At 39.1% G+C, this 21,403-nt stretch overlaps 1 protein-coding gene across 1 annotated transcript; it reads left to right on the top strand.

The window, feature by feature from the left end:
• The first annotated feature begins 439 nt into the window (after positions 1 to 439).
• Positions 440 to 13,024, top strand: INHBA (inhibin subunit beta A). Its single transcript, XM_008498277.2, has 2 exons — positions 440 to 1,069; positions 11,995 to 13,024. Exons 1-2 carry the CDS (start codon positions 682 to 684, stop codon positions 12,879 to 12,881), a joined length of 1,275 nt encoding a protein of 424 aa, XP_008496499.1. The 5' UTR covers positions 440 to 681; the 3' UTR covers positions 12,882 to 13,024.
• Positions 13,025 to 21,403: the final 8,379 nt, after the last annotated feature.

Below are 21,403 nucleotides of genomic sequence, written 5' to 3' on the forward strand. Positions count from 1 at the left end.
TTAGTTAAGGCAGTGGTACTGTTGAAGGAATATCACAAAACAAAACAAAAAAAGAACGACACAAAAAATAAAGAGGGGAGGGGGGGAGGGTAAGGATGGAGGGGGAAAAGGTGGGGGGAGAAGAGGGAGGCAGCCAGGGGGAGTCCAGGGGGGTCAAGCAGAGAGGGGGTTGGGGAGAGTAAATTTACAGGAATGAAAAGAAATTTTAGAAAGGGGGGAGGGCAGAAACCACGAGTAGTGATATTTGAAGAGAGGTGTGTGTTAGGGGAGCAATGAGCATAAGGAAGCCAGCCTGCCTGTTCCTCCCCCTTCCTAATCATAGCCTTTACTCACAGACAAAACTCCCTCCCTCTCTCATTCACTCACTCACTTTAGGCCAATCCGTCCTCTCTCTCTCTCTCCCTCTCTCTGTGTCTCTCTCCTACTCTGAGACAGAGTCAGAACTCTTCTCCCTGACAGCCACAAACATCTACAGCACTTATTGCATTCAGAGAGGGAACCTGCAAACAAAACTTCACAGAAAACTTTTGGTTCTTGTTCCAGAGAATTTGCTGAAGAGAAGGAAAAACAAACAAACAAACAAACAAACAAAACAAACCAGCCCCCAAAAAAACTGTGCGTGAAGGGGGAGGAAAAGCAGGGCCTTTTAAAAAGGGAATCACAACAACTTTTGCTGCCAGGATGCCTTTGCTTTGGAAGAGAGGATTTTTGTTGGTGCTTTGCTGGATTATAGTGAGGAGTTCCCCAACCCCAGGATCGGAGGGGCACAGTTCAGTCACTGACTGTCCATCATGTGCCCTTGCCACGCTCTCAAAGGATGTGCCCAGCTCACAGCCTGAGATGGTGGAAGCAGTAAAGAAGCACATACTGAACATGTTGCACTTGAGGGACAGACCTAATATCACTCAGCCGGTGCCCAAGGCAGCACTTTTAAATGCCATCAAGAAACTCCATGTGGGAAAGGTGGGAGAGGATGGCTATGTGGAAATAGAGGATGATGTTGGAAGAAGAGCCGAAATGAATGAAGTTGTGGAGCAAACCTCAGAAATCATCACTTTTGCAGAATCAGGTGAGTGCTTGAAAAACAAAACTGTAAAATATCCTTTGTGCCAGAACTGCAAGTAACTTATTCTCCTCAGTGACAGTTTTTTTCTGTAGGATGAGACCTGGGGGGAGGGAGAAGGAAGAATGGGATAGGGGGGACAGGACTCTGAAGGAATTTGATTTTTCTGACTTAGTCTTGGCTACAGATTACACTTGCTAAGCACAGACAGCCACAGAGGGAGGAAGCTCTCTAACCAAACTTGAGCAGAAAGTCAGGCTGCAGCAGGGTCCTCCAAACTGTGACTGTGAAGCCAGAGTTCTTGCAGTAAAGTACTGGATTGCAGAGCTGATGGTGAAAGAAAAAGGGCTGAAGCCTTTTGGGGAGTTTATCAAGACAGAAAATGAGCTGCAAACTATTTGTGAAACAACCCTTTCATGTTAAAATTGTAATGGAAGTTACAAAATCAGAGGAAGCAGCTTTAACTTTTAGAAGTGAGAGGATTTGGTATTTTGTTTTTAATTTAACACAGCATCTTCGGCAATAAAGAATTGCAGGGACTGTCAGATGACTTCAATAGAACCGGACAAGTTGCTGTAGCTGATCCAATTTTAAGGCAGACTTCTGCATACTGGAAAAAAAGATTCTGTTTCTAAAACGCTTCTGCCAAAAAAATGCAACCTTGGTAGGGTGTAGTTTGAACTCTTTCACAGTTCTGTTTTCCCTAACTCCTGTATAGTTAGAGCTCAGAATATAGATATTTACAAAAGAATGGCTTAAGATTCAGATCAACTGCCTATAGGAAATAGGTCTAAAATTTTACTTTACTGTCTTGTTCCTACATGAATAGGACCAGAACCCATTTTAATTCAATGAATTTGTATGTGCATATATATCTGTTAGTGTATGTGAGTATGTTTATTCATGTATCAGTAGCAGTATCTTGCAATAACTCTATCATCTAACTAACAGCAACTTTTTATGATGATGTCTAGCCAGAGCATTTTTCCTGTTGCCAAGATGGTTTTAAAAGAATGTCATTGTTTTGTTTGGTACAGCATATGGTAGGCAAAGTATGCAAAGGAACTCCAACCATTTTTGTTTAAAAGTTTGCTGCAGCAGTATAAACAATTAAGACAACACTCAGAGTTTCCAGTCCTGAAAACCTGTTGACTCAGATGTTCTGTTTGCAGGGAAGCCATGCACAAGTAGTGTGCATGCTTTAAAGAGCAGACATTCCTGCTGATTGTCCAATTTCCAACTGCACAAGGAGCTCTTCCTTTGGAGTCCTTGTCGATATACACATTATCAGGTCTCTCAGTATGAAATCTCCAGCTTTTCAGTTTTTCCATCCCCTCCACTTCAGAAAGCAGGCAGGAGGTGTCAATGCCGGTGGTCATTAGAAGCAGAGGCAGCTCAGCGTTAGTTTAGAAATGAGTTTTTAAAAGCAAGGAAGTCTCTAAGCTATCTATGAGTCGGATTCCCCACCTGGTTTTCGGCAGCTCGCTCTGAGCACAGTGAAACACATATGGCATGAGCAGTGGTTTCTCTTCACTGTGTGAGTCCCAATCATTTGTAAACACATTATTGTCTCTCCTGAGCTCTGACACAAAGGAATTTGGAATTTGATATATGCCTACTCGGTTCGACACCCTCCAACAGCAGCTCCTGAAGCCATTGGCTCTTGGGATCACGTGAACAGCAAAAATTGTGCCATTGCCCACAGGCTGGCCAATAGTCCAGCCACTGATCCCCCCCGCCACAAACTACCCAATGCTAACACAGCACTTGGATTGATTTACATAGCCTTGTCCTACCTCTGCTAGCCAAATTAATTTAAGAAGACTTGTGCCATGGAGTTGCACAGCTGAAGGATGGGGGCATCTGCTGTGTTCCCTTGTCTTTTCTTTCCTTCTGCTGTTCTCCACCTTCAAGCTGAGCCCACTCTGTCAGATAAGGCAAGGAGGGCTGCCCTGGTCCTTTTTTACCCATAGCTGCTAGGCTTTGATTTGGGAGGAGCAATTACCAATCTAGAAACCAACCTCTACGGTTTAGGTTTATAATGGAAATGATAACTCCACCCTGTGGAGTAAATTCAAACTTGTAGAACATATTTTTCAATCTACAGCTATTCATATTTGGGATCATGCTAACATCAGGGGATCTATCACAATTTACAGGTGCCAATGCTTCAACAACTTAAGTAAACTCTAACTGGGACTTCTTCCACTGAACCATGTCAAATATTAAAAAAGTATTATTTTTCCATTTGAAGAAAGTGAGGCAAAAAGAAATCAAGTAACATGTCATATAGGAAACATGAGTTAGAAAGGCAGAAATAGAATACAGCCATATTCTATTTAGTCCTCGCTTTTTACTCTGTGGGAACAGGGAAGAGTATGGATAAGTTTAAAACACCAAGCAGGAGAATAAACACATTCCTCTCATAGTCAGGTTAATGTTCTTCCGTTTTTAGGGTGAAACTTGCTCTGTCTTAAAAGGGGGCAATAGGAAATCAATGAAACTGAATGGAAACATCTCATGTTGTATCAAATAAAGGTCTGTGGAAAGAGAAATAAGGATTTTTTTTCCTTTGGGTATGAGTCGACATAAACCAGCCATCCCCTCTACCTTTTAGAAGCCACATTTACTACTTGCCTTCATAAAAAAGTAGTATTTCCATCTTTCATCAGCTGTATTCTCAGGCATACAATGATCTGGAGTGAATGAACAAAAAGTGCCCTGTGCACTTAGCTCTGGCTTGAGACTGCTATTTTCTAAAACAGACCAAAATTCAAATGAGCACAGGCTTCAGACAATTAGAGGGGAAACTAAATGCAGTGAGCTTGCCTGAAGCACAGGTGTGATTATGTCCAGAAAATCAGCAAAATACTTGGCAGGTAGTTTTCACAGCTAACCAACCCAGGCAGATCTTTCCAAAACTAATGACCACTAGTCATATTGGGAAAAAGTTTACAAATGCACCCTGCTGTCCTTTGGCACTCTTACAAGTAAAACAGAAAAATGATTTTCTACTTGCATATCAAACTAAAATTACTAACCTTGATTAGTTCTGCTATGAGGATAACTGTGCCAGAACTCTGTGGGTTACTTCAAGGTCCTAAAAATAGTCTTTTGAGAATGGGAGTCATATAATTTTGTGACAAGCAAATCCAACAGGTTCCACAGCTGAGATACCCAAATGCTCATAAAATATGGTTGGCTACTAACTCCTTCTTTATTTTCAGTTGATAGCTTATTAGGCAGATCTGGGATTTTGCCAAGTGAATTTGATCATGACAACTGAACTACCAATGAAATGGGTTGCTAACATAAGCCCCCAAGAAAGTGGTAGGAATTACTGGCTAGAAATACTAAAATCCAAAGGCTTACCCTTAGGAGACCTGTCAGGAGAAAATAAGAAATCTGACAGCTCTTTAGACTTCTTCTACCTTTTGGTAACACCTCATTCTGAACTGATCTGACCATGCAATGCCTACGTTCATGTGTGGAAGATACCCACTCCTTTACATTCAGTCTGGCAGCTCAAGAAGAACAAAAGGATGGGTCGCTTATGCCTCTTTACATCATTTAATCAGTTTTCTTTCGAAAGCAAATGTACTTAATGGTAGAGATATCCGTGCTGAATAAAGAATGGCCACGAGAGGGCACACTCCAAAGACTTTTCACTCCACTCAAGGCAACCTTCCTGCAAGCTCCTGTTTTACCTAATTGGATCCTGAATTCCAGAGATCTTTATGCTTATCTGCAGCTTCTCTGAGTGGAGCTCTTGTTTCTCTCTTCTAGTTTATTTAAAAAGCAGAAGTTCACTGGAGTGGAAGACTGCAAGTAAAATAATGCAGGAAGGAAACAGGAAAGGGGGAAAAAGATGCTAGAAGTTCTGGAAATGTAGAGAGATCAGAAATTACCATTATTATTTTTTACAAGATACTGAGGAATGTGACTGTGAATCACCATCTGAGATGATTTTCTCACACCTTTTTTTTTTTAATGCTGTCTTCTTGGCTTAGAAAACAAGCCTATTTTCCCTTGATTTTATATTTTTTAAATGATTTTTATTTTTATTTTTTTCTTCTTTGGCATACCGTAGCAAAGATTTCAAGTTCAGGAAATGAAAGCATGTTATTTCCAGAAGAAAGCTATTCTGTATTTATCTGTTTCGTTATAATAAAACGTGAGAATTCAGGGTGGTTGGCTGGTTTGAGAACAACTTGAGAAAGCACAGATGAACCTGAGGAGGTGGTAACCAGTTTAGAAAAAGATACCTGTGAGAGTGAGAGACAGAAGTTACTGTATGTATTCATCTCTGTATGTAGTCATGCATACAATTTTCTATGCAAATGTCTGAATATACATTTGTCTGTATGTACAAGTGCACATATGTCCATATGTACACATATGCCAAGGCAGACACAATTCTATACCCTTGTACCTGAACCAGTGTCATACAAGTAGGTTCCTCCAGATAAAACTGTTCAGTCCTATGGTCTCCTGTGTGTGCAGCAGGTCTGTGCTGCATATCTGTGAATAACTCATGCTGAGGAGTTCTTAAATCTAACTATGTCTCTGTGGGTATAAAAAGGCAATTTTAGGTAATGCAACAGATCTTGGCAAGATTGATTGAGGACTGAAGGGTAGTATAGTAGAATTAATTGGAAATCTTGCTATTTGTTTCAGTGGGCTTGGGATTTGGGCCTTAGTGCATAAAAATTAAGTATTTTAAAGGAAAACAGATGGGCAGCTTCTCATTTGCTTAATTTTACAATTTACAACAAATTATTACAGATATGTAAACAAAAATAATTATTCTCTTTTAGGAAAGACAAAGACTTGGTATTGTTTTTACTTTGAAATGCATGTTACTGGTGCAAGCAACTCTAAAATTCTCTTGAGCTATTTTAAATGTAAATGCAAAAATCAAGTCACAAAAAACTTCAACCAAACAACACCTTTTTTGTTTCTAAATATTTAAAGGCATGTGGGGGAAGGGCTTTCAATTTAGAAAGAACTCTATGCTGTGGATGTAAAGTGCTCTCTCCTGACAAAATAGCCAAGGACAGTCAAGATTCACCAGAACTGAATTGTTTTACGTTCCGAATGACCTTGTCAATGCTGCCTCGGGTTAACTTTTCAAGAAATGGTATTTAAATAAGGTTGCCGCTGCTGTTTTTTCCTCACGAATGCTTGGGGAATAGTTCTTTTTCCTGGTTTTCTTTTGGTTTGTTTTTTTTTTTTTTTTCTTACGGCTGAAATCTCTTTTTGCTGGCAGCAAAGCCTATGTGAACATAAAGATAAGGTGTTTATTATTTGTGACATAATTGCTCCTCCCTTTCCAAGAGGCAAAAGTCAGGCAGTCAGGGAGCAGGAACGAAAGTACACAACCTGGATGCCCAGTCACACTACCAGGGGTGATGAGTAGTTCGAGTAAATCATTTGCCAGTGATCCATAGGGTGAAATGCATTCACAGTAACAGCCACTGTCTAATCGCTGTAATAACACATTTGTAATAATGAGTCTGCCTAGGGGATAATTGCCAGACAATAACAGTGCTAAATTCACTGAATAAATGCTATGCTGTGAACAATTTACCTAACTATAGCGGTCACTCATTAGTAAACATTTTGAGCAATTATCTCTCAATAACCATGCTCTTCTCTTCACTCTCTTTAGAGGAACCTTTCTAGTAACCTATTTTTTTCTGTCTCCCGGGGAACGGAAATGAGAAGTGAAGAGAAGGATGCTTTTGAATGTAATTACAGATTGGCACGCAGTACAAATTCCCCCAAATCTAAACATAGGCAGTAGTAAAGTTAGCAACTAAAAAAGGAAAAAAAAGCTTGATTTGTATGGAAAAACAGTTCCCTTACAGTATAACATAAAAACGGTTCAAAATTAAGCAGTGGTGAAGCACAGAAATTTAAAGTAACAGCACTTTCTTATGTACTGAACATTTTTCAGAGGAAAATTTAAATACTGCATATTAAGAGAAACTAAACATAAGACATGCTATGATGTCATAAAAAATAACCTCTTTCATTATGAAAAAACAGCCCTAGTCATTTAACAGCATATGGTTTTAAAAGAAATAAAAATAATTTTAATATCTTAGCATTGTAGCCAAAAAAAAAAAGATCCTCTTAATTGCATGACTTAGACCCTACTTATGTATATAGCTTGAATTAACAAGGCTCAGTCGTGAATCCTGCTGCAAATAAATGAGCTTCGACTCCATAGTTCAAGCCAGCAACAGTGAAGGAAGGACCTTTAGCCTCAGAGTAAGAGTGCATCGAAGCCACTGGCTCCTGACATGAGCACAAGCCACCCCACGCAGGGCTGTCCCCGCTCCTGGTCCCTCACGGCCTGGTTCCCCTGGTTCCCCCAGTTCCCCTGCGCCTGGGCCCGCAGGGGCGCTGCCGCTCCCCGTGTGGTCCCCTGCACTGTGCCCATCACCAAGTGCTGCTCGGAAGCTGGTACCGAGGGCAGAGCCCTGAGCAGCACTTCCAGAGGTGGAGGAGAGGAGGGTACCTGCAGGGGAAACCATTCAGGTTTCTCTCCTAAAAAAGGTGTGTGAGCACCACTGAAGAGAAAAACAGATACAAGCTAACTCTCGTGCTATATATACTGATGCTACGCTTTCTTTCCATTCAGTAACTCCTTCCTTTAAATCTTTTACCATATATGCACTACTTCTTCGGGCTTGTATTTTTAACCATTTCTCAGAGCATTTGCCCGTGTCACTTGCACTGCTGGACTGCTCTCTCAGCGTTGCAGCCCTCCTCCTGAAAGGGAGTTTGCTCAGCAGTAAAGCGGAGAAGTGGCCTCTCCAAGGTTTTGGGAAGAGGAGACGAGGAAAAGCAATCAAAGGGGGCCCAAAGCAATCCCTCATCTCTTTTTTCAGATGCTTTCTGCTATGATAACAATCCAGGCTGTTGACATTGCTGTTTATATTAGCATGGAAGTGATGAAGGCATTACCACTGTTGGGCTGAGGGTCTTTCCACAGGAGTCAGGCAGGAGGAGCAGGATGATTAGAAATGGAAAAAGACCCTTGCAAATCAACTGTGGCAGATGAAAAGGCAGGACAAGGGGATAAACAAAGTGTAATTATGGAAGTGATACCATCCCCAGCTTTCAGGAAGGTTTCCTTTTTACTTTCAGCTAGATGAACAGTATATATTTCCAAAGCTTTGAACCTGATCATTAACTCCAAGCAAAAAGGAAAGACGGCTAAATCCCCAAGCGATATTCGGAGAAAATTAAATACAGTGATTTTTCGGTCTCAGAACACTTGAAGAATTTATTTTATTGTAGGACTGCACCTTTTGGAAAGAAAGATCCTGTCATAAAGTGAATGTGCAATCATATGAAGCCATATCCAGATACTTCAGTTTTAGCACAGACCAAACTGATTTCAAAATAAGTTTGTCTGAGCACAGTGACCTCATAAAGACTGCAAGATTCATACTGTTTGTGCTGAATGATCGTAACAAACCCATTGGGAATGTGGAGAGAATTCAGAAAAGCTTTGTTTTTTCCTAACATGAAAGCATGCTTTTTATCCCCAACTTTGCATCGTTCCCAGTCTCCTTCTAAAAAGATTGGTGAAATAGAAAGAATTTTTTAATTGCCGTAAAACCTATAAGCTATGCAGGTTTGAGGATTTGGGATTTTGTTTTGTCCAGTAATACTAGGCTCATATAAGCTTCCTGCATATTTTTTCTTTAGAATCTGAATCAACCATTTGTGTGTGAAAACATAGCTAACCACATCCAGAGAGTCTGTTTCTGTAGCTAGCAACCTACAGGGAGGCTCTTATCCCAGTATAAGCATATCTTTTACTACTTTTGCTCAAGCTCACTTTCCTCAAGTGAAGAAAAATCAAGTACTCGGCTACTGCCACCACACTGTTCTGATATTTTTAGTAATGAGGAAGGATTCAACTTTCAAACATACAGGAGCGTAAGAAAAACTAATTAAGAGTTCTTGAGGGCCTGTTTTTTTCAGGTGTTATCTGTCAAAAAGACTGGTTTCACTGCTACACCTCTGGCAGGTGCATAGATTAGTATGAATATTTACTGCTGGAGGTATGTCATTTCATAACTATTTTCAACTCCCACTAGCATGGGAATAACAGAATGTGAAAGCACATTAGCACTTTAAAGCATAAGGTTATTCCCTAACACAGGGCTGTCTGGTTTTTGTGATCTGATGGGCCATGCAGCATCTTCCCCTGCTGAACCAGGTCTGTACATCCCAGCTGCTTTCTTCAAAGCCCATGACTGGGCCAGTTTTCCATGCTGATGTCCAGCACAGCTGATCTGCTCTTGCACAGGTACACTCCTAGCACCAGAACTACTGTCTGTGCCCAGCTTGATACCTCAGGAACACATACTAAATTCTGCACTTCTTAAGCAATATATGCCTATTCCTCACACCAGTCTGAGAGCTTTGGGGAAAAAGAGCAGCTAGGAAGAGGCTGCTGGTGCCAGAAAAATTTCTGCAGCTTGGTGTAAACCATCTTTTTTTTTTTTCCACAGGGTTTTCTTGGGTAGGGTCAGCAAGCAAAAGAGTTTGGATAGTGAGTCTTGCAGACAACAACTCACTTTTTGGCAGGCCACCTGCCTTAAGGTTCCTCCAAAGCCCAGGTCTCCCTCAGAAAGGATTTATCAGGACTGTGCCAAGGAAAGGGATAAGCTAAAGTTAGCAGCTTGATTTAGAAGAGTTAGTCAGAGTTAATGAAGCCACAGGCTGGCTGGCTGGTCCTCACAGGCCTTAGAATTAGCCATTCTCATAGAGATTTATAACACCCCTATGTACAAGGCAACCAGACTCTTGGACCAGACTTGTGCTGAAGGAATGTCATTGAACATCTCCTCACACTCTGAAACCCATGCAGGAGTGGGATTATCTATCACTTCCCTTCTGCTTCAACACAGCTGGCAGTTTTGACACAGTTTCATTTCCAGAAAAAAAATGGTGCTCACTGGTAAGAGTTGACTAATGAACTTCCAGTTATTATTGAATTAATCTTATTAAAAAAAAAAAAAAATAGAAAACCAGTAATTCTACCAGGCCTTGTAGTACTGGTCAGCCTTCTCTGTCTTTTCTATGAGCCATTTCCTTTTCTAAGGTGTAGTCCCACTGATTCATGTAGCTCGCTGAGAAATGAATGTATCTCACTTTGAAGAAAGGCATCAGCAAGGTCTGTGAGAAACAGTTACCACAAACCATGTGTTTCCCTATCATAGTAACAGTTAAAGTCTATAATTTCACACTCTCACTTAGAGGGAAAACAAAAACAAAACACTGTGCCCTTTGGCCACTGTAATTCGGAAACGTCTGTCTGTTTGACCTGGGAAAGCAGCAGAGAAAGCTCCATGTGTCAGTGCCAAGACTTCAGAGAGAAGGAAAGTAACAGGTAGCTCAAAGGGCTGCACAGCCTGCTTACAGACTTTAGAAACCAAGGACTCCTGAATTTGCAAGTGAGTAGGAGATAGATATCTCTAGTGACTTTACCCCACTTCTGTCATCCCTGAGAATAGGGGAGCAGTGAGGTGGCCAGGGAGCCCATACTGGGGAAGTTCAGTGGCAATGGGAAGCAAGAAGAAAACCCTTGCTGCCATGAGAGCAACTTTTCCAGTATGTGTCCAGTCACTTCAGTTTTGATCATAAATTGCCCTTTTTAGGGTGCAAAGTTCTGGTTCCCTGACAAGCAGAACCACTGCACAGAAAATCGGGTCAACAACTGTGGGAAGCTCAAGATTTGTATAAATGGCAAACTGATAATTGTGAATACTGTTTGTGTTTTGCTAAGGTCAGATATCTGTGCATTTCAAATCTGTGGTCCCAGTCCACCCTGGCCTCCATGCTGAGAAAGAACAAAAGATGTTAGCATGGCTTTTTCTTTTGTCAAGAAAATAGAAAAGTGCCTCTCTTGAAAAAATACCATCACCACCCCCCAGCTAATTCATTCTCGCTTAACTTTTTCATGCTCTAGTGATCAAATCATTAAACAGCCCTCATTATTCATTCCAACTTCTGCCAGGGATATGAGCTCTGTATCAGAGAAACACCCCCTCACCATCATAATCATCATCATGACATCTCAGCAAGTTGATACAATTATGCCAGAGAACCATCAGCGTAATTATACAGTTCTTTAGCTCATTTCTCAGTGTATTCACCATTACTATAATCACAGCGAGTACAGTGTGTTAAATTAAGAACAGGATCTACAGCTAACATCTCACAGGATGAAGAGACTGCCTGCTGCAGTTCTGCAATTCCTTACAATATAACTGCGAACCTCTCAAAGCTGAGGATCATATTTTAGGATTTCTTTGGTTTTGAAATAATTGACATTTACGACTCATTTTTAAATACATATGAAGAATGGCATTTTATGGAGGGAGAAAGGGCACATTTTTGCTCCCACAAAATTTACAAAGTATTGCCAAAGAATTGGCAGGGCTGGAATTCACTCCCTAACTTTAGCTATTAGGTGAAGATTTGTATGGGTATACAAAGAGATATAGACTTCTGTCACAGAAGCATCATTGCATTTCAGCTAACAGCGATCACAAAGACAGCTTAGGCAAGCAAAATCTTAGCAGGTACTGATGCTTATTTGCCATGAAGTGCTTTACGTAAATTATTACTGTATTATTACTGTAACACAATGCTTTGGTTAAAATATGATATTGGAAAACAACATGCAAAGAAGTACTTTCCTAAAGTGAGAACTTTCACAAAAGACAAACTGAGGAGGGGATGAGGTGAAGGAAGGTCAGAAGAATCATAAAAATTTGAAGAGCCAAGTAGGAAACTTAGGGAACTTGGTGTCTGTGGCAACAGTACCAGAATTTTCTTTATCAGAATGCAAGAAGATATACTAACAAATTCTTCCTGTCTATTTCCATTTACCAAACCAGGCACAGCTAAGAAAATGTTGCACTTTGAGATTTCCAAGGAAGGTAGTGAATTATCGGTGGTGGAACATGCTGAAGTGTGGCTCTTCCTGAAGGTCTCCAAGGCCAACCGGAGCAGGACAAAAGTCACCATCCGCCTGTTTCAACAGCAGCGGCAGCCAAAAGGCAACTCTGAAGGAGCAGAAGACACAGATGATGGGGGGCTGAAAGGTGAAAGGAGTGAGACTTTGATTTCGGAAAAGGCAGTGGACACTCGTAAGAGCACTTGGCACATCTTTCCTGTTTCTAGCAGCGTCCAGAGACTCTTGGACCAAGGCAAGAGCTCTTTGGATGTGCGGATTGCTTGTGACCTGTGCCAAGAGACCGGAGCCAGCCTAGTGCTACTGGGCAAGAAGAAGAAAAAGGAAGATGATGGGGAAGGAAAAGAAAAGGAGGCCGGAGAATTCACAGTAGAAGAGGAGAAGGAGCAATCACATCGGCCCTTCCTGATGATGCTTGCCCGGCATTCAGAGGATCGCCAACACAGGCGGCGGAGACGAGGCCTGGAATGTGATGGCAAAGTCAACATCTGCTGCAAGAAGCAGTTCTTTGTCAGCTTCAAGGACATAGGATGGAGTGACTGGATCATTGCTCCTACAGGTTATCATGCCAACTACTGCGAAGGAGAGTGCCCCAGCCATATAGCAGGCACATCTGGTTCATCATTATCTTTCCACTCCACTGTCATCAACCATTACCGCATGCGGGGCCACAGCCCCTTTGCCAACCTCAAGTCATGTTGCGTGCCCACCAAGCTGCGGCCCATGTCCATGCTCTACTATGATGATGGCCAAAACATCATTAAGAAAGACATACAGAATATGATTGTGGAGGAGTGTGGCTGTTCATAGGCGCGTGTGCAAGACCCTTCTCTGTAAGTTGAGAGGAAAATGTATCAAGAGCCCAAGAAGACTGGACATGGTATAACCTTTTTTGAATTAAAATATCATCAGAAGTCAAAGGAAAAAAAACAAACAAACAAACAAAAAAGAAAGCAAGAAAGGAGAAAGGAAGAAACAAAACAAAACAAATAACAGACTTACGGAGGATCAGAAAAGACTTCAGCTCTTAAAAGGAAGAAAGCTTCATAAATCAGGGCTTGAATGAGATACGTCTGAATGGCAGTATGGGTTGGGGTTTCCCCCTTCCTTTCAGTATGTTCCTTATCTTATTACATAGTATATTAAACTCTAGTTATTACTAGGGGAGTTACATTCCCTCCCTTAGTTACCCATCAGTTCAAGCCATGGTAGCAGCTCATCTAACCTGCAGCAATTTGGACTAAGTTCAAGTTATTGAAATTCCTTGAAAAGCCATGTGTATGAACACTGCATTCACTGGCACTTTCCCCCCAAATTTATGGAAGAACTGAGTAGGTGTGTAGTGTTTGCGTGTATATAAAAATGGCTATGTATTTATATACATATCTATATACATACAAACACTATACACATACATATACTTAAATTGGTAAAGGGACAATATTGTGCAGGTGTATACACCTTCATCTTCTGCACTACATTTACAAAAAAAAAAAAAAAAAAAAAAAAAGAAAAAAGAAAAAAAAAACGAAAAAAAAAAAGAATGAATGAAAGAATAAAAGTTACATTTTGTAAAGGTGCTTACAACGTTAGAACTATGCAACCTAGTTGGTTTGAAACTGTTTACCTGCGAGAGAAAAAAAAAACAACAAAAAACAAAAAAAACAAACAAACAAAAACCAGAAAGACTTTTTTTAAATGGAAATAACTTGTTTTAAAAAAAAATTCTTCAGTGAGAGATACTTGAAAGGAACATGTTTGTCCAGTTACTGGAACCAAACATTTCTATATTTTGTAAAAAAATTTTTAATCGTTTACTATTTGCACTACAATGGTGTCTGACCTGTCTAATCCTTATTTAACAAATATTTGCAAGGGAGGGTGGTTGGGTGTGGGAGGGTTTGAGAGCTGCACTTATTGTGAGCTATACAAGAACTGCTACAGCACACAAAATAGCTATTTTTATTATTATAATAATTATTATTATTTTGTACCTTAAAATGAATAGACACATACACCAAAGACATTTGTGTGAGCCTCTAACAAGTCTGTTTGTAGTTGGTACCATTCACCTGTAATAAGTTAGGGTTTGAATTAAGGGTAAGTGGGTTGATTACATTCAGCCTCGTGTATCTGTTAAGCAGTAAAATTCAAATAGTGCCCTCAACAGAAAATTGCCATCTGAAGTAAGCCCAGAAAAGCCCTGGGATTTGGATCCAATATGCTCAGATCTGAGGTCCATCTAAGCATAATTGTACTCTTTTGCATGTACAACACTAAGAATTGTCTCTGATTCACAGCAACTGCGCATTTTTGGGAAAAAAAAAAACAAAAAAACTTTAGACAAGGGATATACATATATATATGTATATATTTCTGTATGTATATATGTATGTATACACAAGGTATAAGCACTTCTGGCTTCACTTTAATGTTCTTAATGCAATGAATGTTTGTGTGCAAAGCACATTATGTTAAAAGATTGTTTGTACTGCCAAGTGGGAGGCTACACGTTCAAAGTTGTATTTGTGTGAGAGAAACCTAAAGAGCTGGTGTACATTTAGAAAAGTCTTGATGTAAAATTGCAAGCAGCTTTGGGCCCTGCCCACCATCGCCCCTGCAAATACAGAGAAAATGGCAATTGTGGTGGGATTGCTGCTTGAAACACAGAATTTAGTGACAGACTGACAGCTCAACCACCACCCTCTAGCATGGCAATTCTTAATGGGTTTGTTACCTGTAAGACCTAATTTTCACCTAACCTGAAGGGTCCAACCTGTAGGGCGTAGGTAGATTTTTTTTAATTTTTTTTTTTTTTTTTAAATCTATTGCTGTCATATTTAAGAGAATGTTAAAGTTACAGCATTTGTCTTTGAGTAGGGAGAGATGATAAGAGGGAATGGGAGAAACCTTTAGGCCCTGTTTACACTGAGTTTGATAACCCTGAGCCTGAAGCTTCAGACTCTCACAGGTTTGCAGGACCAAGCCCCTGTTAGCTATTTTCTCATGGGACAGGCTTCAAAAAGCCTTTCACTGAAAGAAGCACTAACAGGGCTCCCCACTTGTTGAGAGCATAGTCTGGAAGGGAAAAAAAAATAAAAATAAAAAAAAAAATAAGAAAAAATAAGAAAAAATAAGAAAAAATAAGAAAAAAAAAAAAAAAAGCACAATTTAACCCGGTCACATTGGCTAGGGATAGCGTGTTAGCACCTTCATGGCAAGATCCATGTTTAAACAGTGTAATCAGGGCCTTAATTTTTTGTCAGCCAAAACTGTGTGTGGATGTGTGAGTGGGTGTTCTCTGTGTGTATATGTGTGTGCACATGGGTGCATGTCCATATTTGTATGTATCAATAGAGATCTAAAAGAAAAAGAAAAAAAAAACAAAAAAAAGGAAGAAAAGAAAAAAAAAGCCCTTTCCTCCATTGAATAGATATCAACACTCATGCTTATAGCTAAGTTTTCTATTTAATTTATTCCTCAGTATTTAGATTGCATAGTACAGCTAATGGATTATACATTTACGTACCTTTTATAGAATTAATTTTTTACAGACTTGTTTGCAATTTGAAAAGAAAAATTAAAAAATCTAACGATTGGGTAAACACTAAATTTGTATTCTGTAAAATATCAAGGCTTTCTAATTTAAATTATTTACAGAAGTTTGTTGTTTTTTTGTTTTCTTCCCAGGGAAAGGGAGGGATACCAAATGCTAGTAGGAAACTTAAAAAAAAAAATTAATAAAAAAATGCACAACTAATTTATCTTTATAGTTTAAACAAACCAAGTTACCTACCCTGCTTCATTTGAACCAAGTGGCAGAATTACTGTTGTTTTTCCTAGAAACAGAGCCGGGGTCTGTAACAGCAGGAGCAGGGACATAGCCTGTGACAGTTGCTGAGGAGGGTGCTTTTTATTTTCATTGGGCTTTAGACTTGGCCTTAAAGTTGGATTCATATTGTCCCAGAACACTTCATCTTACCAACAGGCTCATTGACATCTACTGCTCTTCTTACAAGAGTAGTAAAACTACATAGGTGAGTAAAGGTAAGCCAGGGTGAAGCACAGGTTCCTTTTGCTGTGGGCAGTGAGAAGGCAGAGAAAGGGTATTCAGTGAACGGCACCATATCTAAAATAGTGTAATTCAATTATTTAAACCAGGCTACATGCAGCATGGTTGATCTCTGAATGTGGTGGCCAGGGAAGCAGGTGAGATGGCTCACCTTGGTAAAAAATATTCCCAAGCATGAGTGGTTAGAGACCTGAAATCCCAGCACCTTCTGGTACATGACAATGACAAAACTGCCAGAGGCTGCACACAGATTAAGTTTAGGCTCACTGTTCTCCTGGCCAAAGCAGAAACAGCCTTTAAAAAGAAGTCTGATGCTGAGTTTGATACCAGCTTTTATGTGGTAAATGGGAATTGGCCCAGGAAAACATGAAACTGGCCTGAGACAACTTCCAAGTGAGGAAATAAAATAGGATTTTAGATGTGGTGAGCGTTTTTCATGATAGATACACCAAAAACAGAAGAAAGTTTTCAAATCAAGAAGTGACTGTTCCTAAGCCCAGCTTTTTAGCTTTCATTTGCGTGTGTATACTAATCACAAATTTTAAAGGTTTCTCCCTTCAATCTCTAGATTCAGCCATGGGGTTTTGATTTGTGGTCAGAGTTATTTAAAGTAGGGGGAAATGAAAAACTATATGATAAAATAAAATAAGAAATAGGGATGTTAATCAAGACTGACTGATTTCAGCAAAACACCCCACCCCCGATAATTTGATTTAATGAAATCTGCATGTACTTAAAATAGCATTAGAAATTGTTACCATATTTAAACAGTTGTTCAAGGGCATGCAGTCTCAAAAATTACTTCTCCTTTCAGGTATGACTATACCAAAAAAAAAAAAAAAAAAGAAAAAAAAAAAAAAAAAAAAAAAAAAAGAAAAAAAAAGAGACTTTTAACTACTAACACATTCCTTTCCACATAACCTACTTCCTGTTTATATTGCAATGTATTTGCAGCATCTACTTAATCACAAAAATGTATTTGTTTAGTACCTCCACAATATTCTTGTTTCACAGTAGACCACATTTGGTTGTCTTTCCCTGTCTCCATGTCAGATGCTTGTTGGATACAAGGCCTAAGAAACTGGCAGAAATGCATATTAAAATGTTTCTTTGGAAGGCCTGAATGTATTTGTGTTCTTGGGATTTAGCAAAAGGAAATGCTTACAGATGCTTATAATTTTTCTGCAGTGATATGTCACAGCAGAATACTGATCTGGGGCCCAAAACTGTAGAATTGAACGAAATGGGACTTTTGTGTTTTCTTTAAACAGAAAGACTGTCTGACCAGATCACTGGAAGTAGAACTCTGTTATACATACCTGGGCTTTGGTTTGGTTTTGTTTTTTATTTAGTTGAGATTTAAGCCATCAAGTTCTTATAACTGTGAGACCGCAAGGCCACGTAGAGGCTCGCAGCGATACCTCTGTGGTAGAGAAGTTCAGGCATCTGTAAAGTCTGTGTGCAAAATTCCAATATTTATGGACTATAGTTACTCGTGCAGAATAGTGCCTTACTCTGTAAGCAATGCTGTTATTTCAGAAGGTCTCCTTTCCTAGAAAGTTACCAGTCAGCATCAATAAGGTGAGCAAAAGCTATTTCCTGAGTGCAGACAGAAGAGGTGATGAAAATTGTTAAGTTCTTTAAGTTAAACCTCATGTCAATAGTGTGCATAAGTGTAAGAATCAGATGCTAATCACTTTCCTTACACCGAAAAAAGCTTTACTCCCCATCTGCTCCTGTTGCATTATATGTGGAGTCAAAAGTTTTTCAGTTTGAGTAAATAAAATTATAATTTGACCTCTCGTGAACAACTTTTAAGCAACATTTTAATGGGCAGAAACAAACAACACTTCTGGTTTATATAGCTATTTATTTTTTGAGATATAGTGAAACAGTGTCAATTCTCAATGGATTTCTTTGTATTTAAATACTTTCAAAAACAATACATTGACGATGGGTTGAAGATATATATATATGTATGTATATATACATATTATATATATCTACAGTATATGTATACACACAACTATATATATATGTATATACATATATATATATAAATTATGAAAGCCAAGATATTATTAAGCCTATTTTGTTTTTATCATTTTGTGTTTTGTTGTTGATATTATTATTATTATTATTGTTATTATTATTATTATTATTTTGCATACTACATGCAGCGCTTTAACCAATGTCTGTTTGGCTAATGTAATTAAAGTTGTTAATTTATATGAGTACATTTCAACTATGTCAATGGTTTCTTAATATTTATTGTGTAGAAGGACTGGTATTTTTTTTATTTACATTATGTTTAAAGAGGTAACAGTTTGATATGTTCTCGTTTGTTTATATTAGAAGTTATTTATTTTCATGGCATTCCGTCTGGTATTTTGATTTGGAAGGCATGCTACCTATACTTTGTACAGTTAGTGGGCAGTATTCAGCAGCTCCCAGTAGATTTTTAGGCCCTATGTTAGATAAAAGACCTATTTGGGATTTTTTAGAACTTTCCTATTGGTTTGCCAGGACCACTCAGTGCACTTATTGCCAGACACTCTGCCTGCGTGACCAATTTATTCCTACTGTATTTACCCAGGACAGAGGACCAAACCCACCTTTGGTGTAAGTCCAATGACATCAGTGAAGTTATACCAGAGATGTATTTGGCTCACAGAGAAAATGCTTGTGCAAATCAATGCAAAGAAAAGGCAGAAAGAAAAGAAAAGAAAAGAAAAGAAAAGAAAAGAAAAGAAAAGAAAAGAAAAGAAAAGAAAAGAAAGAAAAGAAAAGAAAAGAAAGAAAGAAAGAAAGAAAGAAAGAAAGAAAGAAAGAAAGAAAGAAAGAAAGAAAGAAAGAAAGAAAGAGAAAGAAGGAAAAGAAAGAAAGAAAAGAAAAAGAAAGAAAAAGAAAAAGAGAAAAAGAGAAAGAAAAAGAAAGAAAGAAAAGAAAACAAGAAGAAAGAAAGAAAAAGAAGAAAGAAAAGGAAGAAAGAAAGACGGAAGGAAAGAAAGAGTCTTCGCATTTGGGATTTCAATGTGTTAAAAATGTTTGGGTCAGCTACTATTTTATTTTACTTCATTCTTTTTGTTATTTTGCTATTTCTTATACAACAACAGCAACAACACAAGTGAAATTAATAAAGGGAGTTTCACCAAGGATTGTGTAATTGTCCCTTAATATGCATTTCTGGTTGGGAACAGTAGCTGGAGAACTAAAAGAAAAAAAATTAACCTCAGAGGTGAAATGTGGGTGCCTCTTTGGAATGAACCATGTGATCCTTTTCTCACAGTGTGACTGTGCTGAGTGGCCATTTGAATACGTGGCCCCAGACGTAATGGAATTTTAGATCGGTCACTTCTTGTGAAATGAAATGAGCATAAATGCTAAAGCCAGCTGCCACTTCCCTTTGCCTTCAGGCTGTTAGGTCTTCAACTACCATCACCACAATTCTCTTGAATAATCCAGAATGAGGTGCTTATACAGATAAAAGAAGAATTTGTATCACCGAAACAAAACTGCAAGGATGACAGTTCATTTGCACTAGTTTATAACTTGATTAATATGCAGATGACGTGATCAAAGAGACCAGATCACAGGCAGCTGATCCCTGGACTGAATGACAAACTATCTGAATACCCTCATATTTGAAAGTAGAGTGAAATTAGGACAGGTTTTCACCAGGCACTTCATTTCTACAGTGATAAATGCACTCCTGCTACATTCCAGTGGGGTGAGAATCAGGAAACAAGAAATTTGAGGTTGAGCTTTAAATGGATTATTTGCACAGTGCTCAAGCATAGGCCACCACAGCTATAAGCAGGCCTTTTAATAACCAGGCTTTGAAAGCCTTTCCAAAAAGGCTAGAGAAGTGAATTCCTTTCCTTTTACTGAGAATACATTTTCAACAAATACATGCAATCAGTTAAAATCTTTGTTTCAGATACAACTAAGACAGGACAGTATTTACTCTTTCTTTCGTTATGATCACTATTAGTATTATGGCCAGCAAGGGAAAATCCAACAGGATTTGGAAGCTGCTTTAAGAAAATAAAATCATAAGGGCTACTCATTTCCAACTGCTATTTTTTTAACTTGAAATAAACGAAGCTTACACTTCAGGTATAAAGGGGGGAGCTATCCTTTTTCTGGCATGACAAAGTACTGGATGGCTTAATCCATATTTTTTTACTCTCTCAAACCATTTGATTTTCTGTTTATTTTAAGAATGCTACTGAGAACTGTTGCTATTGTACTGGCTTGTTGAAATGCCCCATCTGAAAAGAACAGTGGAGAACTGAAAGCTGCCTGTTGCACAAGCAGAACAATCTGCTGAAACTGGGACAATCCCACCCTGAAGAAATAAGACCACGCTAGTAATAGAGCAGATAACACCAAATGATTTTGCAAAGCAGTTACATAGATAAGGTCTACCCAGTGTGGATTTCCTACCTTAGAGGAACACTTCCACTTGGGCTATTGAGTCACTGGGCCAGTTTCAGTGTATGTCACGATTCCTTCTATGCTTGTCATGGGGCTAGCAAGAGTCTATGTTTTGGTAATATCAGTGGCTGCCCTTAGTGATCCTTTTCTTACTTAAGCTTGTCTGAAATACAATCACAGACTGATTTCAAGTACTGCATATGGCTCGAAGTGACTGTCCTCCCTTATGCTGCTGAGATAGCAAAGTGATCAAATTCAGGGCTTACCAATACCTGCCGCCCACCTTTCATGACCTCTGGGCATTTTGGAGTTTCAAAAGAACTATATTTCACATTGTAACCACTTGATCCCATCTCTCCTGTCTGCTGTTTCTTCTTATCAGCTTTGTTAGAACTGCACTGGCTGGAAAAATAATACAGAAAATCATCAGCTGTTAGAGCATCCCAACTCCTTTCTACAGGACACAGCGAAGTGAAAGGTGATGTTTCCCTTTGCCCTCCAACATCTAGCAACTCCAGACACTCCAAGGGAAAGGGTTGGCAGAAAAGTCCACATGAATAGACACTGTCTGTGTATCTTTGTTTTATGAGGACTGCGAGAAGAAATGTTATTTTGTCTTTGAACACTGATAAGGCAACTTATGGGCACAGTGGCAAATTCAGTGTAAACATTACTACACCACCACATAAGGAAGCAGCTAAACATTTAATATGTCTCACTCACCCAGTCTGAATCACATGAGAAAGTTACTTTAATTCTGAGAATATAGAAATGTGTATCACCAGAGCTGTGGCCTACAGAATTTCATACAACAGCAGAC

Source organism: Calypte anna, chromosome 2 (genome assembly GCF_003957555.1).
Source record: "Calypte anna isolate BGI_N300 chromosome 2, bCalAnn1_v1.p, whole genome shotgun sequence".
Lineage (NCBI taxonomy): Eukaryota > Metazoa > Chordata > Aves > Apodiformes > Trochilidae > Calypte > Calypte anna.

Bases quoted from the DNA above. Each gene is read 5' to 3' on its own strand.
- INHBA (XM_008498277.2), top strand. From the start codon at position 682: ATGCCTTTGCTTTGGAAGAGAGGATTTTTGTTGGTGCTTTGCTGGATT. The intron at 1,070-11,994 runs GTGAGTGCTTGA...TTACCAAACCAG, and splicing joins CATCACTTTTGCAGAATCAG to GCACAGCTAAGAAAATGTTG.